The sequence below is a fragment of the Ursus americanus genome, chromosome 7, assembly GCF_024610735.1.
Source record: "Ursus americanus isolate L20-20 chromosome 7, mUrsAme1.1.p, whole genome shotgun sequence".
Lineage (NCBI taxonomy): Eukaryota > Metazoa > Chordata > Mammalia > Carnivora > Ursidae > Ursus > Ursus americanus.
The window spans coordinates 50,326,667-50,349,227 of record NC_142133.1 but is presented as its reverse complement, the minus strand read 5'-3'; the positions used below and the strand labels follow the sequence as shown (position 1 = coordinate 50,349,227).

Sequence of the window (22,561 nt, the reverse complement as noted above, 5' to 3'; positions counted from 1 at the left end):
TAGGTCAACAAAGAATTCAAAAAGGAAATTAGAATGCATAACGAGAAAGAAAACAATAAAAATTGGAGGATAATCCTGAAGTCGTGCTTAGAAATTAGAGCAGGAAAAGCCTATATTAGAAAAGAACAGGGGCGCCTGGGTGGCGCAGTCGGTTAGGCGTCCAACTCTTGATTTCTACTCAGATCAGGATCTCGGGGTCTTGGGATCAAGCCCCTCATCAGTCCGAGCTCAAGCAAGGAGTCTGCTCGTCCCTCTCCCTCTGCCCCCGCCCTCAGCTCGTGATCATTCTCTCAAATAATTAAATAAATAAAATCTTTAAAAAGAAAAGAAATGAACACTACAGAACAATGATCTCCCCTCCTACATTCAGAAACTTGAAAAGGAGAGCAAGTTAAGCCCAAAGTCATGAAAATAAAAATATTAAAGAGAAGGAATCCACGAAGTAGAAAACCGACATCTTAGAAAGTCAATAAAACCAAAAGTTGGTTACTTAAAAAGATACATAACATGGAGAAATGTCTACATCAATCTTTCCGACGACAACATCGGAGGAAATCTTGTGACCTAAGTGAGGCAAAGAGTCCTTGGGAGCTGGGAAGGGACCTCACAGTCACCTTGCTGGAGGAAAGAAGCCAGAGGGGAAAGAGAGAGTGCTACCACAAGATCCCAGGTTTGTAAAAATCCTAGAGAACGCAAACTAATCTTTACGCAGCAACGCAAGCAGCCCTGGTAGGGACCCCAGGCTAACACCACCTCGGCTTCCCCATACCCAGAACTCAACCGACCTCCCCAATTCAACCAGGCTTCCCCATACCCAGAACTCAACCGACCTCCCCAATTCAACCTACAAACCTTCCAGTACCTGGCTTCCTGTACCCCTGGGACTGTGCTCCCTTTGCAATGCCGTAATAAAGGCTTCAGCTGACGGGGCTTGGATGTTTTTCTCCCTCCTTCCACAGTCTATATGTGATGTTCCTTCTAAGCCCAGAAACAGAAGCATCCTTTCCAGGAGGAGATCAGCCTCACCAGGGGCCCAGGGACAGTCTCCCGGAACCTGGAACACGGCCAGGGCAGCTCTCTGTGAGGCCCAGCCCCGGCCACCTCAGCCCTGCCTGACCCACCACATCACCCTGTGTCCCCACAGGCTGATTCCGCCTAAAAGGCCCTCCCCACCCTGGGGAGCCCATCTCACATCAACAGAGAGTCTGACTCGGGGAATACTTCTCAGCCTTTATAAGGCTTCTTCAACCAGGGCTGCTAGTGTTGGAGGCCCTTTCGTGCTGGTTTTTCGCAGGCCCAGCTCATCACAGTCCAGGTCTGAAGTTTCTCGAAGTCTGTGCCTTAGCAGTTTTCTTCTCCACTGCACGCACAAGGCGGCAACTTCCAATTCTTCTGGGTCTGAGGAAGGTTGTCTCAAGCCCTGGAGGAGAGAGAGGTAATTTTGGGTACTGGGGGACACTGTGCACACTCACTGGAGCTCTTGATCTGTTAGGGGACTCCGCCGAGTGAGGCTGGAGCTGATTTTCTGACATTCGGACCCTAATTTTTTAAAGTTAATTTACTTATTTATTTATTAAACTGTACTCCCAATATGGAGTTCGACTCCAAGAGTCACATGCTCTTCTGACTGAGCCAGGCCAGGCACCACAGGCCCTAATTTAAAAGAGATCAAGGAACTGTGTTTGAAGAGGTCCTCTGACTTAAAGCCCACTCATTCACTCACGAAAAAAGCATAACTGAACAAACGTCGCCATCGAATGTTCTGAGAATGTAGCCAATTAAAGATTCTCTCTCTGCCCCCAAATTCTGCCTCCTTTTGGATCTCGCTTTGTTTTGCTTTATGCAAACTACCCGTGGGTCTTTGACCCGTGGCCTAAGTGGAACCGGGACACCGGTGCACGCTGCCAGGACCCAGCCCCACTCTCGGGTTCTCCGGCACTCAAGCAGCCTGGAGACTGGGCTGTGGGGACCGGCCCCCCCTCGAGTGGTGCTGCGGGGTCCGTGGCAGGCTGGGACGGTGGCCAAGCCAGCAGGGAGGGAGAGACACTGCTCCCGAGGGGCCAGGCCTGAGCTTTTCTCTGAGCCTTCTTCATATCCAAGAGACTGGAACCTATAGCTAAAATCTGCACATGTTTCAAATGCTTTCCACTGGGTGTGTCCATTCTATGGACTCTTCGAGCTAACTGGTACCAGGTGTCCTTCAGCCTGACATGAACATTCCCTTTCGATTTACTTAGCACCGCCATGAAGCAGCCCGCAATTCTAGGTGTGCGGCTTCACGGAGCCGACTTTTTAAAAGGTGAATTCCAGTGCAGTTCACACCCAGGGTCTGTTAGTCTCAGGGGACCATCCGGTGCTTCGACACTTCCATACGGCACCCGGGGCTCATCACAGCTGCGCGGGGAGTTTACAGTTCAATAAACGTTCCTCTCAGCCCGTGACCCCGAGCCCCGGTCCTGGGCGCGTGTGGTCTCCGCCAGGATGCCGGCTGCCGGCGTCGCACTCACCCGGACACTTGCGGCTTCCGTGGTCCTCGCCGTCTTGCAGACGGCCCGGAGGAGCTGCCGCGCGCTTTCCAGAAGGAGCTCTTCGGAGGACCGGCTTCTTGCCAGAGACGCCTTTACGCTTGAGCGTTTGCGGGAGGGAAGCAGACAACATCACACCAGGTAAGGCCCGCAATCTCAAATCAGTACCAGAAGGTTCTAAAACGGGCGCCTCTTTTTGTCGGGACGATAAAGGCAAAATTTCACGTGTTAAAATAAAACGTCTATTTTAACCCTAAGAAAGCATGACTCGTACAGTATCTACAAACTAACAAGGAGTGTGCTTTTAAAGAAAATAACGGAAGAGCAGAGCAGAGCAGAGCGCATGGCAACATCCACACGTGTTGAAGGGAGCGAGGGATTTCGCACGGATTGCATTCAGGACTTCAACGTTCTGCTCAAAGATCAGACTGGCACGTCCTGTGACTTTTTTTTTTTAAGATTTTATTTATTTATTCGACAGAGATAGAGACAGCCAACGAGAGAGGGAACACAAGCAGGGGGAGTGGGAGAGGAAGAAGCAGGCTCATAGCGGAGGAGCCTGATGTGGGGCTCGATCCCATAACGCCGGGATCACGTCCTGAGCCGAAGGCAGACGCTCAACGACTGTGCCACCCAGGCGCCCCATGTCCTGTGACTTTTGCTTTAAATGGAATGTTACTGGATTTAGTTAGACAAGCCGTTTTCCACAAAGGCAAATAAAGATGTGAAATTTAAGTTCCTTTAACTTTGGTAAAATCTCAGGACTTCCACGGGCTGTCGAAGATTGAGAGCTTGATGACTATACCTGTATTCATCATGCCTGTTTTCCTTCTGTATTTCAGACGCACTGACATCTTAGAGCGCTGCTGACGTTGGAAGGACTGTCCCTCCCGGGGTGTACCAAGGCCCAGAGAGAGTAAATGACCTGCTGGCCCGGACGCAGGCAAACCAGCCCATGCCCCGAACACCTCCTTTGTGGGTGGCGCTCACCCTGGGGCCACAGCCCTCATCGCCCCAGGGCCAGGTACCAATTAGAGATCATCTCTACCCTCCAGGGCCCCTTGAAAATACTCACTCTAGCCTCTCCTAACCCTGTTTGCCTCCTTCCCCTGCCTTGCCCATTCCTGCCCACAAAAACCCCAATAAAGGCTTTCGTCACGTTTCTCCCTTGCTCCCTCTGCCTTTTGACCAACCCTGCTGCTTCCCTGTGCGGCCCTGCGTGGCCTGCCATGCCCCCTGTTCCTAGGGACTTCTTCCTCCACGTCAGTCTTTCCCACATTTCCACGTCTTGCCGTACCTGATGGAAACAAATCCCAAGTACCCGCACCACAGTACCCAGAACTGAAATGCTAAAATTAATTGCAGTTCCTGTATCCTAAGCGGAAAGGGTTGAGTAGCTATCCTTGAAGTGATCATGTGCCTGAAATATTATTTCCCAGAGAACAGTAGCCACATTTTATTTTTAAAGAATTGTTTTAAAAAATTCGCATACCCTGATCTTGGCCATGTTATCTTTATGGCTCCCAGCAACTGATCATAGTTTTAACCATCATGCTTTCCCATAATATAAGAATATTATGAATACGGGTTTGCTACTGACAAATGAGCCAGTGCGGGTGTTGGGAGACTCGGGTTGAAATGAAACCATCCCATGCCTGCATTAGGATGTTATCCCACGAAAGCTGCCATAAGGAGACAATGAACAAAAACTGCTTAACTCCAGAGTCTGCATATTAAATGAATAAACCTATTTTTTTAAGGTTTATATATTTGTTTTTAAAAAGGGGGGGGCGATGGGGCAGAGGGAGAGGGAGAGACAGCCTCAAGCAGACTCCCCTCTGACCCTCTATCTCACCACCCTGAGACTACGACCTGAGCCGAAACCAAAAGTCGGACGCTTAGCCAACTGTGCCACCCAGGCACCCCAATAAATCTTTTTTTTTAATAATTGTTTAAGTTTTGTTTATTTAAGTAACCTCTACACTCACCGTGGGGCTCAAACTCGGGACCCCAAGATCAAGAGTCGCGTGCTCTTCCGACTGAGCCAGCCAGGTGCCCTAAACGAGTAAATCTTAACGTAAGCTTTGTACTGGTAGGGTTTCCCTTAGGCCGATGACGTTCACGGTGATCTCACGGAATTCATGTATTTCTAGACAACTGATTTTGGGTTAGATAGGATTAATATGAAAAACAGAGAACTAATGCTCAAAATTTAAACATGATTACAAAGTCTAGCTCAGTCATTTCTGTTTCTGGATGAGCTCTGATGTGAAGTGAGCACGGGAGGCCCCCTGGAGCGGGTGCACGGTGCCGTGAAGGGAGGGGGAGCCTTGCAGGGGAACAGAAGTTCTGATGTTTTTGATTTTTATTTATTTTTTATTGTTTTATTTTTATTTATTTTTTTTATTTGATTTTTAAGCATTCCTTATGGTTAATTTTTGTTCACACCTCCTCCGGAACTAGTTTGGCATGTCACATCTCTTTGTTTCTTATGTATATTGCCAGATACACTATTTTGGGGATAAAAGGAGACATGACAGTGACTGAAAATGTGGGGTTTTTTGTCCTCTGTAATAATTCTCTATATTTTCAACATCTGTTTCATATTCTCAACAAAAATGTAGACTCTTGGAGGAAACATTTTAAAAAGTATACCAAAAAAATAAAATAAGAAAAGATCTGCCCCGTCCGGAGCCCTCCCTCTGGTTCCTGGGAAAGCGGAGCACAGCAGTTGCCACCGACGCCGTGTCCTACCTGGAGATGATGCGGAGCTGGTTGCTCATGGTTTGAATCTGCTCTACCACAGACAATAGCTCCTGGGAACATCTTTGATCTACACAGTTCTTAGCAATGATGCGGATAAGTCTGGCGAAGTTTTGTCCAGAAGTCGCAATGTTCCTAGCAGAGGTGATGAGTTGATCTTTGGTCTGCATCATAGAAAAGAAAGAGCTAGAAGTCGATAAACAGTGTCCCCCCAGGTTTTCCCTAAGAAATCAGTGGCAAACTGTAAAGCATCCAATGGAGGTGCCTGGGTGGCTCAGTCGATTAAGCGGCTGACTCTTGGTTTCAGCTCAAGTCATGATCTCAGGGTTGTGAGATTGAGCCCCACGTCAGGCTCCACGCTCAGCTTGGGGTCTGCTTGGGATTCTCTCCCCCTCTCTCTCTACCTCTTCCCCTGCTCACACTCACTTGCACCCTCTCTCTCTCTAAATAAAAATAAAAAAAATCTTTTTTAAGAACCTATAAAACATCTGAAACTTGTTTGGCACAAGGTGCGTCAGCCCCAGAATGAACAAATTTTTGCTTAGTCTAAAACCGTGATCTCCCGAACCTCCTCCAAAGGCTTCAGGACCAGCCACGCAGAGGCTCACTCTCCCGAAAACCAGCAGAATGCAGCAGTCCGCACCCAGGCTTCTGCGGGGCGACTGCTGAAGGGAAGGCAGCCCAGCCTCCTGATCGTGCTCTAGCCCTTTTCCCACAGGAGCCGTGGCCTGCACTGGCTCGGGGTGAGTTTTCAGCAGACCCAGGGCAGAGATGAGGCCCCTAAGAAGGGCCAGGTATGGGGAACATCCAGGCTGAAAGGGATGTCGTCTGGAGCAAAGGTGCAAAGGACTACAGTCCCATGCAGAGCTTCCTAGCTGGGAAACGATCATTAGCGGGCTGGAGAGAGAAACCGAACTTTTATACAAAATCTTAAACACAATGGTGAACGTTGAAGCAACTAGTACGGATAAAAGACGGACAAGCTCTTTGTCTCTGCCAGCTCTCTCGATGCACGAAATGTGGGTTTGATGACCTGATTTCAGAATCAATGGTCTTTAGGACAAGAATGAAGAATACTAAGAGAATAGGGAAGAGGAGAGTGAGAGACTCCTCACATTTTCCTGTGGGTACAAAATATGGTACACATTGCTGTCACAGTTCTCTAATCCGGATCATGACTAGGGAACGGCTATGGTTCTCTGCGGGCCCATAGACGGTGTTCGACAAATATCTGTTGAGCAAACAAAGATCTGAGATGCCACGATGCTGTGAAAAGTCTACAGTAAGATCACCTCCGTGTGTGAAGGGGAAGGGCTCCACTGAAGAGGTCTCACGGGTGCCAGAGAAAACTCAAACCCCATGAGAATAATCTTGTGTAGACCTCCACCACGAAAGGAGGTGGTTACGTTTTCTGTCTCTCCAAGGGACACCTTCTTTCAATCTTCCCACCTTCCTCCTTGTTTCCTCCAGCTCTCCCCAGCCTCTGGGCTGAAACGTGGCTCACGTGGCTGGTTCTAGATTAATGTCATGGGATCTGACGTTCTGCTTCAGGAAACCCTAGGTCTCCCACTCCTGGGCTGCCAGTTTCCCCCTCACCAGCTATTTTAAACTCTCTGATTGACTTTGGTGGTTAAAATCTGGAAGGTATTAACAGTGAGATTTGGGAGGTTTATGGGAGAATTCCTCAGAGGCACTCCATCTTCCCAGGCACTAGCCTCACTAGCAAAGATTATCATTTGACTGTTCTTTTGCCATTTTCCCTTATGCGTACACTTCCCCAGCGGGCTCCACGGGGTGGAGGGTTAGCATACTCCTGGGCCCTCAGCCACATGGCACTGCCAGCACCCAAGTCCCATATAAATGAGAATATCTGAGATGTCTGGAAAGAAAATGGGAGTCAGGAGGAGTTAAGATGGCGGAGGAGTAGGAGACACCGTTTTCAGCCGGTCCTCCGAGTCGAGCTGGATAGGTACCAGACCAGCCTAAACAACCACGGAACCAGCCTGAGACGCAGGAAGACGCATCTGGATCTCTACAAATGAACATCTCCAGCGCTGAGTATTGAGGTACGAAGCGGGGAGCCATGAAACTGTGCACAGATATCGGAAGATAAACGGAAGGGGGAGGGAGCCGCCGCGTTTGGGCGCCGGGAAGCGGTAGCCACTTGCACGGGAGAGCGGACGGGGCTCGCGGACGGCACCCGCAAAACAGCAGACTGAGACCGTGAGCCGGGTGCGCGCGCCACCAGGCATCTCGCGGAACCCCGGAATCCCGGTGCGCTCACTGGATGCAGACTGAGACCGGGAGCTTCCGGAGCGCGCGCGGGGCGGCTGGCGGCGTTAGAAACACAAAGGACAGAGACGCGCCGGCCCTGGAAGTGAGGGCTGGGACGCCGGGTGTGGGGCGCACATCCCGGACGCTGCAGGGTTGAGCAGCACCAACAGAAACAGAGTTAAAGTGGCCAGAACATTAGTAGAGAACGGGCCGGAATCCCTCTGTTCTGTGACAGAGGCTGAAATTTGGCCGCTGCTGCTCTGACTCTCAGAAGAGGCACAGCAAACCGCCAGGGAAAGCCGCCAGAGAACAAAAGCCTGGAAATACCGGCTCACAGAGTGCTCATCCCCATCCCCCCTCGCAGGGGACATGGAGACTCTACCCAAACAGGGCTGCCTGAGTATCGGCGCGGCAGGCCCCTCCCCCAGAAGGCAGGCTGCAAAATCAAGAAGCCCACAACCCGGGCGCCTGGGTGGCGCAGTCATTGAGCGCCTGCCTTCGGCTTAGGGCGTGATCCCGGCGTTCCGGAAAGGAGTCCCTCATCGGGCTCCTCCGCTGGGAGCCTGCTTCTTCCTCTCCCACTCCCCTGCTTCTGTTCCCTCTCTCGCTGGTTGGCTGCCACATAAATAAATAAAATCTTTAAAGAAGAAGCCCACATCCCTAAGATCCCTATAAAACAAGGGGCACGGCCTGGGACCCAGTCAATAATTTGGGCTTTGGAAACCCCGCAACCTCTCTTCATCAGAATGACAAGAAGGAGAAGCCCCCCCCAGCAAAGAAAACACAGTGAGACTGTGGCCTCTGCCACAGAAATAATGGATATGGATGTAACCAAATTATCAGAAATGGAATTCAGAGTAACGATGGTCAAAATGATGAGTAGAATTGAAAAAACTATTAACGAAAAGGTTACTGAGAATATAGAATCCCTAAGGACAGAAATGAGAGCGAATCTGACAGAAATTAAAAATTCTATGAGCCAAATGCAGGCAAAACTAGAGGCTCTGACGGCCAGGGTCGCAGAAGCAGAGGAACGGGTTAGTGAATTGGAGGATGGGTTAATAGAGGAAAAAATGAAAATAGAAGATGGTCTTAAAAAAATCCACGCCCACGAATGTAGGTTACGGGAGATTACTGACTCAATGAAACGATCCAATGTTAGAATCATCGGCATCCCCGAGGGGGTGGAGAAAAACAGAGGTCTAGAAGAGATATTTGAACAAATTGTAGCTGAAAACTTCCCTAATCTAGCAAGGGAAACAAACATTCGTGTCCAAGAGGCAGAGAGGACCCCTCCCAAGCTCAACCACGACAAACCTACGCCACGTCACGTCATAGTGCATTTCGCAAATATTAGATGCAAGGATACAGTATTGAAAGCGGCCAGGGCAAAGAAATTTCTCACGTACCAAGGCAAAAGCATCAGAATTACGTCAGACCTGTCTACACAGACCTGGAATGAGAGAAAGGGTTGGGGGAGCATATTTAAAGCTCTTTCAGAGAAAAACATGCAGCCAAGGATCCTTTATCCAGCAAGACTGTCATTCAGAATTGATGGAGAAATAAAGACATTTCAGAATCGCCAGTCACTAACCAATTTTGTAACTACGAAACCAGCCCTACAGGAGATATTACGGGGGGTTCTATAAAAGTAAAAAGGCCCCAAGAGTGATACAGAACAGAAAGACACAGCCAATACAAAAAAAGACTTTACTGGCAACATGGCAACATTAAAATCATATCTATCAGTAATCAGTCTTAATGTAAATGGTTTGAACCATCCCATAAAACGCCACAGGGTTGCAGATTGGATAAAAAGAAATGACCCATCCATTTTCTGTCTACAAGAGACTCATTTCAAACCCAAAGATGCATTCAGACTGAGAATAAGGGGATGGAGTACCATCTTTCACGCAAATGGTCCTCAAAAGAAAGCTGGGGTAGCAATTCTCATATCAGATAAATTGGATTTTAAACTACAGACTATAGTTAGAGACGCAGAAGGGCACTATATTATTCTTAAGGGAAGTATTCAACAAGTGGATATGACAATTATAAATATATATGCCCCCAACAGGGGAGCAGCAAGATACACAAGCCAACTCTTATCCAGAATAAAGAGACATATAAATGAAAATACATTAATAGTAGGGGACCTCAACACTCCACTATCAGAAATAGACAGAACACCCTGGCAAAAACTAAGCAAAGAATCAAAGGCTTTGAATGCCATACTCGACGAGTTGGACCTCATAGATATATATAGAACACTACACCCCAGAACCAAAGAATACTCATTCTATTCTAATGCCCATGGAACATTCTCAAGAATAGACCATGTTCTGGGACACAAAACAGGTCTCAACCGATACCAAAAGATTGAAATTATCCCCTGCATATTCTTAGACCACAACGCTCTGAAATTGGAACTCAACCACAAGGAAAAATTTGGAAGAAACTCAAACACTTGGAGACTAAGAACCATCCTGCTCAGGAATGACTCGATAAACCAGGAAATCAAAAATCAAATTAAACAATTTATGGAGACCAATGAGAATGAAAATACAACAGTCCAAAACCTATGGGATACTGCAAAGGCAGTCCTAAGGGGGAAATACATAGCCATCCAAGCCTCACTCAAAAGAATAGAAAAATCTAAAATGCAGTTTTTATATTCTCACCTCAAGAAGCTGGAACAGGAACAGAGGGACAGGCCTAATCCACGCACGAGGAAGCAGTTGACCAAAATTAGAGCTGAAATCAATCAAGCAGAAACCAGAAGTACAGTAGAGCAGATCAACAGGACTAGAAGCTGGTTCTTTGAGAGAATCAATAAAATTGACAGACCACTGGCAAGACTTATCCAAAAGAAAAGAGAAAGGACCCAGATTATTAAAATTATGAATGAAAAAGGAGAGGTCACGACGAGCACCATTGAAATTGGAAGGATTATTAGAAATTTTTATCAACAGCTATATGCCAATAAACTAAGCAATCTGGAAGAGATGGAATCCTTCCTGGAAACCTATAAACTACCAAGATTGAAACCGGAAGAAATTGATTCCTTAAACAGGCCAATTAATTATGAAGAGATTGAGTCAGTGATAAACAACCTTCCAAATAACAAAACTCCAGGCCCGGACGGTTTTCCTGGGGAATTCTACCAAACATTCAAAGAAGAAATAATACCTATTCTCCTAAAGCTATTTCAAAAAATAGAAACAGAAGGAAAGCTACCAAACTCATTCTATGAGGCCAATATTACCTTGATCCCCAAACCAGGCAAAGACCCCCTCAAAAAGGAGAATTACAGACCGATTTCCCTAATGAATATGGACGCCAAAATCCTCAACAAGATACTTGCTAATAGAATCCAACAGTACATTAAAAAGATTATCCATCACGATCAAGTGGGATTCATACCTGGGATGCAAGCGTGGTTCAATATTCGCAAATCAATCAGCGTGATACATCATATCAACAAGAAAAGACTCAGGAACCATATGATCCTCTCAATCGATGCCGAAAAAGCATTTGACAAAATACAGCATCCTTTCCTGATTAAAACCCTTCAGAGTGTAGGAATAGAAGGTACATTTCTCAATCTCATAAAAGCCATCTATGAAAAGCCTACTGCAAATATTATTCTCAATGGAGAAAAGCTGGAAGCCTTTCCCTTAAGATCAGGAACTCGACAAGGATGCCCACTCTCGCCACTATTATTCAACATAGTACTAGAAGTCCTTGCAACAGCAATCAGACGACAAAAAGGGATCAAAGGTATTCAAATTGGCAAAGAAGAAGTCAAAATGTCTCTCTTTGCAGATGACATGATACTCTATATGGAAAACCCAAAAGAAGCCACTCCCAAATTATTAGAAGTTATAGAGCAATTCAGTAACGTGGCAGGATACAAAATAAATGCTCAGAAATCAGTTGCATTTCTATACACGAATAACGAGACCGAAGAAAGAGAAATTAGGGAATCCATCCCATTTACAATAGCACCAAAAACCATACGTTACCTTGGAATTAACTTAACCAGAGACGTAAAGGACCTATATTCTAGAAACTATAAATCACTCTTGAAAGACATTGAGGAAGACATAAAAAGATGGAAAGATATTCCATGCTCATGGATCGGAAGAATTAACATAGTTAAAATGTCCATGCTACCCAGAGCAATCTACACTTTCAATGCTATCCCGATCAAAATACCAAGGACATTTTTCAAAGAACTGGAACAAACAGTCCTTAAATTTGTATGGAAACAGAAAAGGCCCCGAATCTCCAAGGAACTGTTGAAAAGGAAAAACAAAGCTGGGGGCATCACAATGCCGGATTTCGAGCTGTACTACAAAGCTGTGATCACAAAGACAGCATGGTACTGGCACAAAAACAGACACATAGACCAATGGAACAGAATAGAGAGCCCAGAAATGGACCCTCGGCTCTTTGGGCAACTAATATTTGATAAAGCAGGAAAAAACATCCGGTGGGAAAAAGACAGTCTCTTCAATAAATGGTGCTGGGAAAATTGGACAGCTACATGCAAAAGAATGAAACTTGACCACTATCTCACACCATACACAAAAATAAACTCCAAATGGATGAAAGACCTCAATGTGAGACAGGAATCTATCAAAATTCTAGAGGAGAACATAGGCAACAACCTCTACGACATCGGCCAAAGCAATCTTTTTCATGACACATCCCCAAAGGCAAGAGAAACAAAAGATAAAATGAATTTATGGGACTTCATCAAGATTAAAAGTTTCTGCACAGCCAAGGAAACAGTCAGAAAAACTAAGAGGCAGCCCACGGAATGGGAGAATATATTTGCAAATGACACTACAGATAAAGGACTGGTATCCAAGATCTACAAAGAACTTCTCAAACTCAATACACGAGAAACAAATAAACAAATCAAAAAATGGGCAGAAGATATGAACAGACACTTTTCCAATGAAGACATACAAATGGCTAACAGACACATGAAAAAATGTTCAAAATCATTAGCCATCAAGGAAATTCAAATCAAAACCACACTGAGATACCACCTTACGCCAGTTAGAATGGCAAAAATAGACAAGGCAAGAAACAACATTTGTTGGAGAGGATGTGGAGAAAGGGGATCCCTCCTACATTGTTGGTGGGAATGCAAGTTGGTACAGCCACTCTGGAAAACAGTGTGGAGGTCCCTTAAAAAGTTAAAAATTGAGCTACCCTATGATCCAGCCATTGCACTACTGGGTATTTACCCCAAAGATACAGACGTAGTGAAGAGAAGGGCCATATGCACCCCAATGTTCATAGCAGCAATGTCCACAATAGCTAAATCGTGGAAGGAGCCGAGATGCCCTTCTACAGATGACTGGATTAAGATGTTGTGGTCCATATATACAATGGAATATTACTCAGCTATCAGAAAGAACGAGTTCTCAACATTTGCTACAACATGGACAGCACTGGAGGAGATAATGCTAAGTGAAATAAGTCAAGCAGAGAAAGACAACTATCATATGATTTCTCTCATCTATGGAACATAAGAACTAGGATGATCGGTAGGGGAAGAAAGGGATAAAGAAAGGGGGGGTAATCAAAAGGGGGAATGAAACATGAGAGACTATGGACTATGAGAAACAAACTGAGGACTTCAGAGGGGAGGGGGGTGGGGGAATGGGATAGACTGGTGATGGGTAGTAAGGAGGGCACGTATTGCATGGTGCACTGGGTGTTATACACAACTAATGAATCATCGAGCCTTACATCGGAAACCGGGGATGTACTGTATGGTGACTAACATAATATAATAAAAAATCATTAAAAAAAAAAAAAAAGAAAATGGGAGTCAGCAAGAAGGTACCACTCCCCCTTCTGAGGTAACAACGCCTGGGGTAGTCAGTGAGAAAGTGGCTGGTTGAACTGGGCAGGGCAATGAAAGGTCTGAGTCTGGGGTGTGGTGGAGGCTGCTGGGTTTGAATCTAGAAGAGGGCTAAAGAGAATTAGAACGGCCATACACGACTGAAGTTGGCCTCCAGAAGCCAGTGGAAAGCAGCCCCCTTCCCCTCAGGCTGTGCCGGCCCCGAATGGCTGTCCATCAGGAGGTTGCTGCTCTGTTACTTCTATTTGGGGGCATTTAAAAAAATATTTATTTGAGAGAGAAAGAGCAAGAGAGCATGAGCAGGGGGAACAGCCGAGAGAGAGGGAGAAGCAGACTCCCTCCCTGAGCAGGGAGCCCGACATGGGACTCAATCCCAGGACCCTGAGATCATGACCTGAGTGGAAGGCAGACACTTAACCGACTGAGCCACCCAGGCGCCCCTACTTGGGGGAACTTTTAAAGATGTAAATAGCCCTCTTCAGTTCTGATCCTTTCAGGATATGAAGGAGTCCTTGATTTCAGTGAGTTGCAGTTTCTGACAAATTACATTCCTAGTGTAATAAGAGCAAAACTTCATGACTGAGCCCAAAAGAGGAGGGGCAGAGGGAAGCGAACTCTAGGGTGCACCGGATAGAGAAAGAAGAGAGCACATTAAAACCCTGTGTGCCCATCAGCCCGGAGCATGGCCCTTGCTTTCTGGGAGCTGCCCTGTCTGGTCTGTCCCAGCTCCCGCAGGCAGCCATAGGGGGCTCACTGCCCCCAGGGCGCCCAGCCCTTCCACCACCACGGAAGGCCAAGTTACCAAGATGCGTCCTCCCCTCCTCAGACTCTGGGCCATCAGGAGCACCTCTGTGGCCATCTCCCGGGTCATCTGGATGATTCTGCTCCCGCCGTCTGCGCCGCCGTCCTCCAGGACCCGCTGGTCCGGCTCAGGGCCCAGCCAGGCCAGGGGACCCGGGGAGCTGGATGCCGGGCTGCTAGGCTGGTCCTGCAAGAGCACAGGGAACAGCTAATGAGACTCCAGATCTCGGGCCTTCCCACTGCTGTGTGGATGGCAAGGGCCCCCTCACCACTTTTCAAAGAAGAATGGGAGTCAAGAGGCCTTCCTGATTCCCCACGTGCCTGCAGCCCGAGGCCGTTTTCTCCAAGTACGCAGGGAAACGGTGAATCCCTATTACTCGGTGCTTTGTTCATCCAGAACTTGAATAAACTGGAACCTGGCATCCTCAGATCCCAGTACGGTTCCAACATCCCCTTCTCTCCCTCTGTCAAGTGTCAGGCCTTACACAGGAGAGGGGAGACTCTCAGCATCTCGAGGAAATTTGGGAAGCCTTGAATGTTCTAACTCCGGGGCCCCAGACACTTTCTCACCAATCATTCCATGTGAAAGGACTTTACAGTTCTGATAAGAATGATTAGGAAGATTCTCCCATGAATGTGTAATTTTCAAGTAAGAAAAAAGAGCTACCACGGGCACCCAGAAGTGAGTGGGGCACTCACAGCTAGGCCAGGTTGTTTTTTTTTTTTTAATTGGACCCTTCGTGGAACCTCCCCTCAGCCTTTTCCAGACTCTGGGATTGAGACAAATTGTTCTGGCTTAGAGCCAAATCCAATAACAGAGGATCAAGACTGGCCTGGATGTCCCTCCACCCCACCTACCAGATCCTGAGCTCCTGAGGGCAGGGGTGTAGGTGGGCAGGGAAGAGGGTGGGAGGGTACCCCAGGGATAGAACTGATAGATGTCATGGTTGGAAAAGTATGAGGTCGTGAACATGATAATAAATTCTATCTAAATTGGAAGATATAAGTTCCGGATTCTATTTGGTCCGAGGTTGTAAATGTAGCAAATATTTGAGCAAAGGAGGAATGGAAATCAAAGTGTAACTGTTCCAGGCCTGTGGAGAGACCTGCCCGTGTCCCTTGCACCCCCACCTTGGTAGGTGGCTGGGTTCCGTCTTTGCCACGCTCCCCGCTGCCAAGCACACAGGAAGGGGTCTAGAGCTAGTGGTGTGGAACCAGGAGACCGGCCATCCGAGGAAGGGCTGGGCGAATCGTATGCTTCTGGCTGTTGCTGTAGAGCTCAGGCGGGTGTGGAAGTAAGATATTTCCACGGGGCAGACGAGGGGCGTGAGTCTGCGGCCAGGAGACCACAGAGGACAAGATCCAGGTGACCTGCCCTGGGGCCTGGGGGCTCCAGAGCCAAGCACTTGGCCCCAAGCTTGGCCCAGGAAGCAGAGGTAACAGCTGCCAAGGCTGTGGGAAGCGTCCTGATGCCTCATGCTCGACTCGGAAGCTGTCGAGCTGTGGAAAACAGCAACCGGCCGGGGGGGGGGGGGGGGGCGGACGAGGTACAGAGGTCCACAGTGAAGGCTTAGGCTCTGGCTGCTTTCCTCTCCAACCATAAAGTGTTCACTTTCACACTAGGGGCAGATCTCAGCACAGGCACGGGGAGGCCCTCTGGGCCCGAGCCCACCTCAGAGCTTTTATTGCCTGGAGAGCCCTTCCCATCCTCAGGGACAAGACAGATCCCCTGCTTCCTTTGAAACGCAACTCAAGACTGCCCTCCTCTTAGGAGACATCTAGAACATCGGTTTCATCCCTTCCACGACCACTTTGCCCCACACGGGGACCGCTTCTGCCCTTGTAGGCTGTCTCTAGCACCATCGCAAGCGTTCGAAACCGCTTACCGTGCACTGCGATGGCCCAGAGACTGTGCTCGGTTTGAAGGATCGAAAGACAAGTACGACTGAGTCCCTGAACGCTAGTAACGGAGCGTGAGGCCTTCTGTGCTCGTGTGTACTGAGGAATCACCTCACTTTGCCGTCGTTCCGCGTGGCTTCTTCAATTAAAGAATTCCCTGCCCTCTGAAAACTGTTCGTCAGCCTTCTTTTGGACAGGCTGGGGTGTCCCCTGAATGCTGGAAGGGGCAGGCTTTTCTGAAGAGGGACCAAATTACACTGAGGCCCTCGGGTTGCCCAGAGGGGCCTTGGAGTAGGTGAGAAGAAGGGAAAGAATCCACCTGAGACTGCGACTCAACCACAGTGACTGCAAACAAGGGCAAAAACGGCAAATGTGCGATTCGGGGTCCTTGAGTCAAGGGTTAAGAAAGGAGGAAATATTCTTTTCAACTCATGTCCCACATTCAACTGTCAGGGACTTCAAGCATCCAAAGCCAGATGTGTCTCCAGGCTCTTCGGTGAGGGAAAAGGCCTAGCACTGTGTGTGGAGATCCCCTTACCGGGAATAAAGAACTTCCACTTGTGACTTCCCAGTGCCTGGAAGATGCATGAGCCCCTTCCCAAACCCACGTCCTCCCTCAGCAGGTGCTGGCAGGGGCTCACTGTTCGAGGTGCTGTTCTGGGCTGGACGGAAGGTGTGTCTCCGTCCCCCAGGAGCCCCAGGGAGTGGGACAGTGGAGCAGGTACCATGGATGGGGGTTCTCCCTTTTCTGCAGTCCCTCACATCGGGGGGTGGGCCCTCGAGGCAGAGCCACTGTCCCTATTGGGATGATGTGGCTAGGACAGTGCTTCCTCCAGGATAGGAACCGCGGAACGTGAGGCCTGGCCCTTCACCCAGGGGAAACCAGCCTCCAACTGGAGAGATGATGCCCCTTCATGGACAGGAGTGGCGATGAAGGCTGAACGGGCTTGCTGTTCTCGCCATCCCGGGCGTCAGACCTGGGCGGCCAGCCTCCCCGCCCTGGCACAGTTGTGCGAAATGCTTCTGACAGGAGGTTTTGACGAGAAGGGGCTGCATCAGGGAAACTAATAGAAAGAGAATGTCAGGAGGTGGCATCAAGTAAGTGTCAGAAAGACCGTACAGAGAAACAGATAAGGAGGAGCCTGCACGATATCGACTTCGTGAGACCGACAGCCACGGAGCAAGGTGAGCCTAGAGGACAGCTGGAATCTGAGGCAAGAGGCCTTACGCTTTGGGGGAAAGGCACTGTGCCTGCTCTCCTCCCAGCCACTTTGGGAAGAGGGTCCCCTACCATCGTTATGACCTTTTGGGGAGAAAAAGGAAATAGAGTAAGGGGTTGGAGGCACACGGTCTGGTCAGCTTTGCCTTGGGAGAAGGCCCAGGGAAGGGTTTGGGAAGCCAAGCATAAGGTCATGAACGGGATAGACAAAGTTGTGCATAAAACTCTGAGCTGAGCATGCCTGCTGGGGAATTTCTTGGGCACTGCCAACCTACTGTACCTCCCACTGACTTTGGTCACGGCTGGTGTAAGTAAATCAAATGTTTGGGCGCCCCCATGGCTGACTGTCCTGTCTGGTGCCCCGGAAGGAAAGGACTATGGGTGGAAGGTGTTCAACACACCCAGGACCCTTCCAATAAATCTTCCTTTTTGCCTAGGCTGCTTCCAGTTGGAGCCCTGCCATTTGCCGACAAAAGAATCTCGATCGGGGCAGGGAGTAACATCACAGAGGTCGAGGTGGCATGAGGCAGCCTCACCCACAGGAGGGGTGCTGTCGGTCACAGCAAGGGGAACCACTTCCTGCCGAGGCAACGGGAAAACCTTCGCAGATGTCAATAATGACAGCCACCACTTAGAGGACACGTTCCATGTACGTCCAGGCAAGTGTGAGTACTTTACACGGAAGCTTTCATTACCCTCTGCCAGAAGAGTATCCATGTTCCCATTTCCTAGACTAGAATCTTGAAGCCCAACATAGCTCAGAAGTGTCACTGAGATCTCAGAGCTAGGGCATGCTAGAGGCAGGCACAGCCCCGAGCAGTGTGATTCCTGATCTCAGACTCCCAAAGGCTTCACTGTGCTGCCGGCCAGATGTGAATTACACACATGGGCACCAAGACAGCTTTTTCTGGAACTTGGCAATGGCCTTTGGTTACTAGAAAGAGGGCTGTGGTGGGGGAGGAGTAAAGATGCTGACTGCCCTACCGTGTCCAGGTCTGCCGTGATTGTCCCAAAAATGGCTGGGTCAGCCGCACAGGTCCCTACTGAGCTCCCTGGGCTGTTTTGGGGGGCAGCACCCTGAGAATCCACACTGCTCCCTGCAACAGCTTCTGATGCATGCTCCTCACAGTGGAGCCGGGGCAGGGTTCTGTTCATCCCTGGGTTTCATCACCGCTGTCTCCTCACTGGGCTTCAGGCACTGGGCCAGGAGTCTCCAGGCCTTGGTGTGACCACCCTTCCAGGCCTGGAGCTGGGCCATGGCATGATGAGCCTTGGCTGCCCACTCCCACTGAAGCCAGTCCAGGGTGTGCATTCTCCACTCCTCTGGGTGTTCTTGGAGCACTGGGACCCTCTGGGCCACCTCCTTGGTGAGGACGAGAATGCTCTCCAGAGCCATAAAAAGGTCTTTCTGGCAGGGCCCAGACTCCTGACTTCCTGCCACGATTCCCTGTGCAGCTTGGATACCAGACACCATTCTTTCCAGGGAGCTTTCTGGCCTGGTCTGAGGTTCTTTACAGACAGGGAGCCTTGGACAGAAGGCATCTTGGAAGGCACGTTCATAGTCAGCATTGATGATGCTGAGGTGGCCAGTCAGGGCCTTGGCTCGAAAGGAGAGCTCCAAGCAGAGAAGTTCAAAGCGTGTGGACAGGCTGGGAGATGGTTTGGGGGAGGAGGCCAGGATTTCTGCCACATCCAGCAGAGCATCTGTGAGCACGTGCATTTCCCTGCACAAAAAGGAGACCTCACCTTTTACCTGCACATCCCCGCACAGGAGGCTAGAGAGCCTGGCAGCCTCTTGTAGCCTCTGAGAACCATCTGCTGCCTGGGCCAACCCTTCCTGCAGTCCCTGCTGGTCCTTCACGGCCTGTTGCAGGGGCAGTAAGAACAGGCTTTGTTTCCTGCTGAGTCCCTTCATGCACTGAAGTAGGCCTTGGACAGCCACTGACCATAGAAGGCACCCACCCTCAATGCTCTCCTCCCATGACTCAGGGGCTTGGAGGCCTTCAGAAGCCAGAATCTTGTCCAACAGCTGTTTAGAATGGGTCTCCACCTCCTCCAATCTGCCTTGCATTTGTAAAAGTGCTTCTGGATGCCCAGTGGAGGCAGGGTCCTGCTTATCCCAATCCACAGGCCCACTTTTGGCTGCTAGTTGAACCACTGAGGCTAAGTTCTGCTGCAGCTCCATGAACGCTGCCATGTTCCCTGGAAGATCCACTGCTGGGCTGTGACAAAACAGCTGCTGACACAGAGGGTACCAGTCACCAGCCCTGGCCACCAAACCCTGGCCGGTTTCCCTGAGTCTCCCAGACAGCTGGAGAGTCACTTCCAGAAGCCCATTGCTTCTAGCAGTTGTGCAGTGTGCTATCTCCCTCGCTAGGTCAATAACAGAAGGTGCTAGTGTTGGGATTTCTTGGAGTCCAAGCATCCTCTCTGACCCCAGCGGCCCCTCCCCAGCCAGGGCCTCCTGAGGTCCATCCACGGCTGCATCCTGCTCCTGCAAGTTGGTGTTAGCTGAGGTCACTGCCTGGTGGCTCTGGCTCTCTGCAGCAAGGTTGAGTTGGCTGGTGGCTGGTGGTGGAGAGTCCCTCCTCTGTGGATGGATGTCAGGAATCAAGGGGCAGGAAAGATTGTCCCTCAGTGGAGAGGAGGTACCGGACTTGCTTTTCTCCACCCCAGCTTCCCCTTGGTGTTTCAGTGCAGGAGCTGTAGAGTCCTGAAGGCTGGGGAGAAAAAAATTAGGTCGTCCCTTAGCAGTGTCAACCCTTTGGACCTGGTCCCGAAGAGGGCTGAGGATATCTGGGTGGTTAGTCCCATCCAGCCCCTCTTGGATGCTCTGGGCTGAGGAGATCAGATGTTTTGCCATGGTTAGAAATACATCTGTGTCCTGAGTGCTGTGCCCACCTGAACAGCACTCAGCAGCTGCAGTCAAGAACAGTGAAGACTGCTCCAGCTGCTGGATCAGGACTCTCAGGCCATTCCGGAAAACGGGATCTCGATGTTGGTCCACATACCTGCTCATCACCTGCGCTATGTGTGTGGCTCGACCCTGTAAATATGCCACGAGTCGGGGAAGCTCTCCAGAATCTCCACTCCTCAAAGCCCATGTAAAGAAGTCCACGTGGTTGATCATTTCCTGAATGGACACAGTCAGGAACTCAGGAATATGGAGAACGTCATCGAAACATGCCAACAGGCCTTCAGATGCCCTGGTCCATGCCTGAAGCAGGGCCTGCAAGGCGGCAGGGCTCCAGTCCAGATCAGACCCTTGAGGGCTTTGTGAAAAAAGTTGTTGCACTCTGACCACAAGCGCCCAAAGGCCTGCCATGGTGACCTCCATGTCTTCGCCAGTTTGTTGTCGGGGGCAGCAAACCAAGACCAAGTGAGCCACTCTCAGCATCTGCTTGGCCTGGTCACGGAAAGCAGCAAGGAAAAGCTGGAGTTTCTCTGACAAGGCCTCGCCATTGCACGGGGAGCCGACTGGGCGAGTGGCCAAGGCGGCCTGGACCAGTCTTTGAAGGGGACTTTGCGTGTCGGTGAACGTGTCCAGGATCTGGCGCAGCAGCCCGGCCCGGACTCCCTGGGCGAGGGCGTTGGTGGCGGCCTGCAGCGCCGCGCACTCCTGCCCCGGCTCCAGGCTCCCGGCCGGAGGTCCGTTGATGCGACGCAGGCGCCGGGCGCCCCGCAGCTGCAGCAGCCGGCCGCAGCGGGCCACCAGGCGCAGCCTGTCGAGCGGCGCGGAGCAGACGGCCAGGCGCATGCAGTGCCACACCACGGCGGCCAGCAGCGCATCCAGAGCGCCGTCGCGCAGGCGCTCGGGCTCGGGCGCCGCCAGCAGCGCGCGCAGCCGCCGCAGGCGCCAGGTGAGCGCGCCCGCCCGCGAGCGGCCGGCAGGGGCCGCGGCGCTGGGCTCCAGCTGCGCCAGCACCTCGCCCAGGCTCTTCCTGGTCTGGGCCAAAGTGTGGCGCCGGGAAGCGGCCAGCTGCGGGTCGCGCGGACGCTGCAGGTGGCCGCGGGCGGCCTCGAGCAGGGCGGGCACACAGCCTCGCAGCAGGCGCCGGGCGTGGCCCAGGCGCTCCCCGGGCCCGCGCGCGATCAGGCCGCCCAGGCGGAGCAGCGCCGAGGCCAGGTCCGCGAAGGGGCCGCGCAGCGAGGCCGCGTCTTCCGTGGCTTCCAGCGCATCCAGGCAGGTCAGGCACCACCCCGCCGCCCGCGCCGTCTTCCTCGCCGTCGCCGCGTCTTCAAAGAGCAGGACCTGTTCGGACAGCCAGAGGGGGAGAAGCTTGAAAATGCTGGCACGTTCCAAGAGCGATAGCAAACAACGGCACCTGCTTCCCTCCCCCAGTTTTAGGAATAGACGTTCCCGCCAACATCCCAAGGCTAAAGAGTATAGAATCTCAGGTCCCAAACAAAACAAAACAAGTTATGTAGGAGTGACCTTTAAAGTAAACATTTGGCTTGACTGAAAATGTGAGGCTTCCTAAATTTGAGCTACATTTAATGTGAGGTCCTACTTGGGTTTGGAGTGGACATCTCCAGGTTAGAAGAGGAGCAGTCAACTCTCTATCTGGTAAAGGACACATAACTAAGGAAAAAGTGATTAGGAGGGACTTACTATTTGGATGAGGATGATGGGGGCTGGCGAGATGGCCTGTCCAGGAAGTGTCTTTATCTTTCCTCGCCCGATTCTGCCCATCCTGGATGGCTTTATCCATCCCCTGCCACAGAGCTGGTACCCAAACACTTCCAAGAGCCTGCCCTTCTTCCCCTCTTCTCCTTTCATCAGCAGGTGCCCAAAACCCTCTGGCTTTGTCTCTCACGTCTCCCCATTTCCAGTCTCACTTTAATGAGGATCTGTTAAGTTGCCAACACCATCCTCCCACAATAACCCACACTGTTAAAGTTTAATGAGGAACGTTAATAATATTGTAATATTTAATACATATAGATCCTATTAGGGAGCAATGCCCCAACCGACAAAAGTTGTGCCATTGGGCGGAATGTCAGGAAAATGGGGAGTATTTGGAGGCCAAGAGGGTCTACCTCGCCCCCCCCCCACCCCCCTGGAGATCCTTCCAGCAGAGCTTTCATTTTGGAGCCAGATTTGCCAAATAAGCTAAGGCTTGCAGGCGTTTCAGCAGACTCTCCCCAACAGCTCCTGGCCATGAGCCAGATGAACAATGAACCCCTCGGTGACAC

The 22,561-nt window shown here is 50.3% G+C and overlaps 1 protein-coding gene across 1 annotated transcript in view; it reads right to left on the bottom strand.

Moving 5' to 3' along the window:
* Nucleotides 1-797: 797 nt before the first annotated feature.
* Nucleotides 798-22,561, bottom strand: part of LOC123799687 (uncharacterized) — a 34,744-nt gene continuing 12,980 nt past the window's right edge. Inside the window, 6 exon segments of the mRNA XM_045808850.2 lie at nt 798-1,420; nt 2,508-2,625; nt 5,280-5,452; nt 14,249-14,434; nt 18,350-18,506; nt 18,508-21,617. Coding sequence (XP_045664806.2) covers nt 1,232-1,420; nt 2,508-2,625; nt 5,280-5,452; nt 14,249-14,434; nt 18,350-18,506; nt 18,508-21,617 — 3,933 coding nt within the window. The 3' untranslated portion in view covers nt 798-1,231.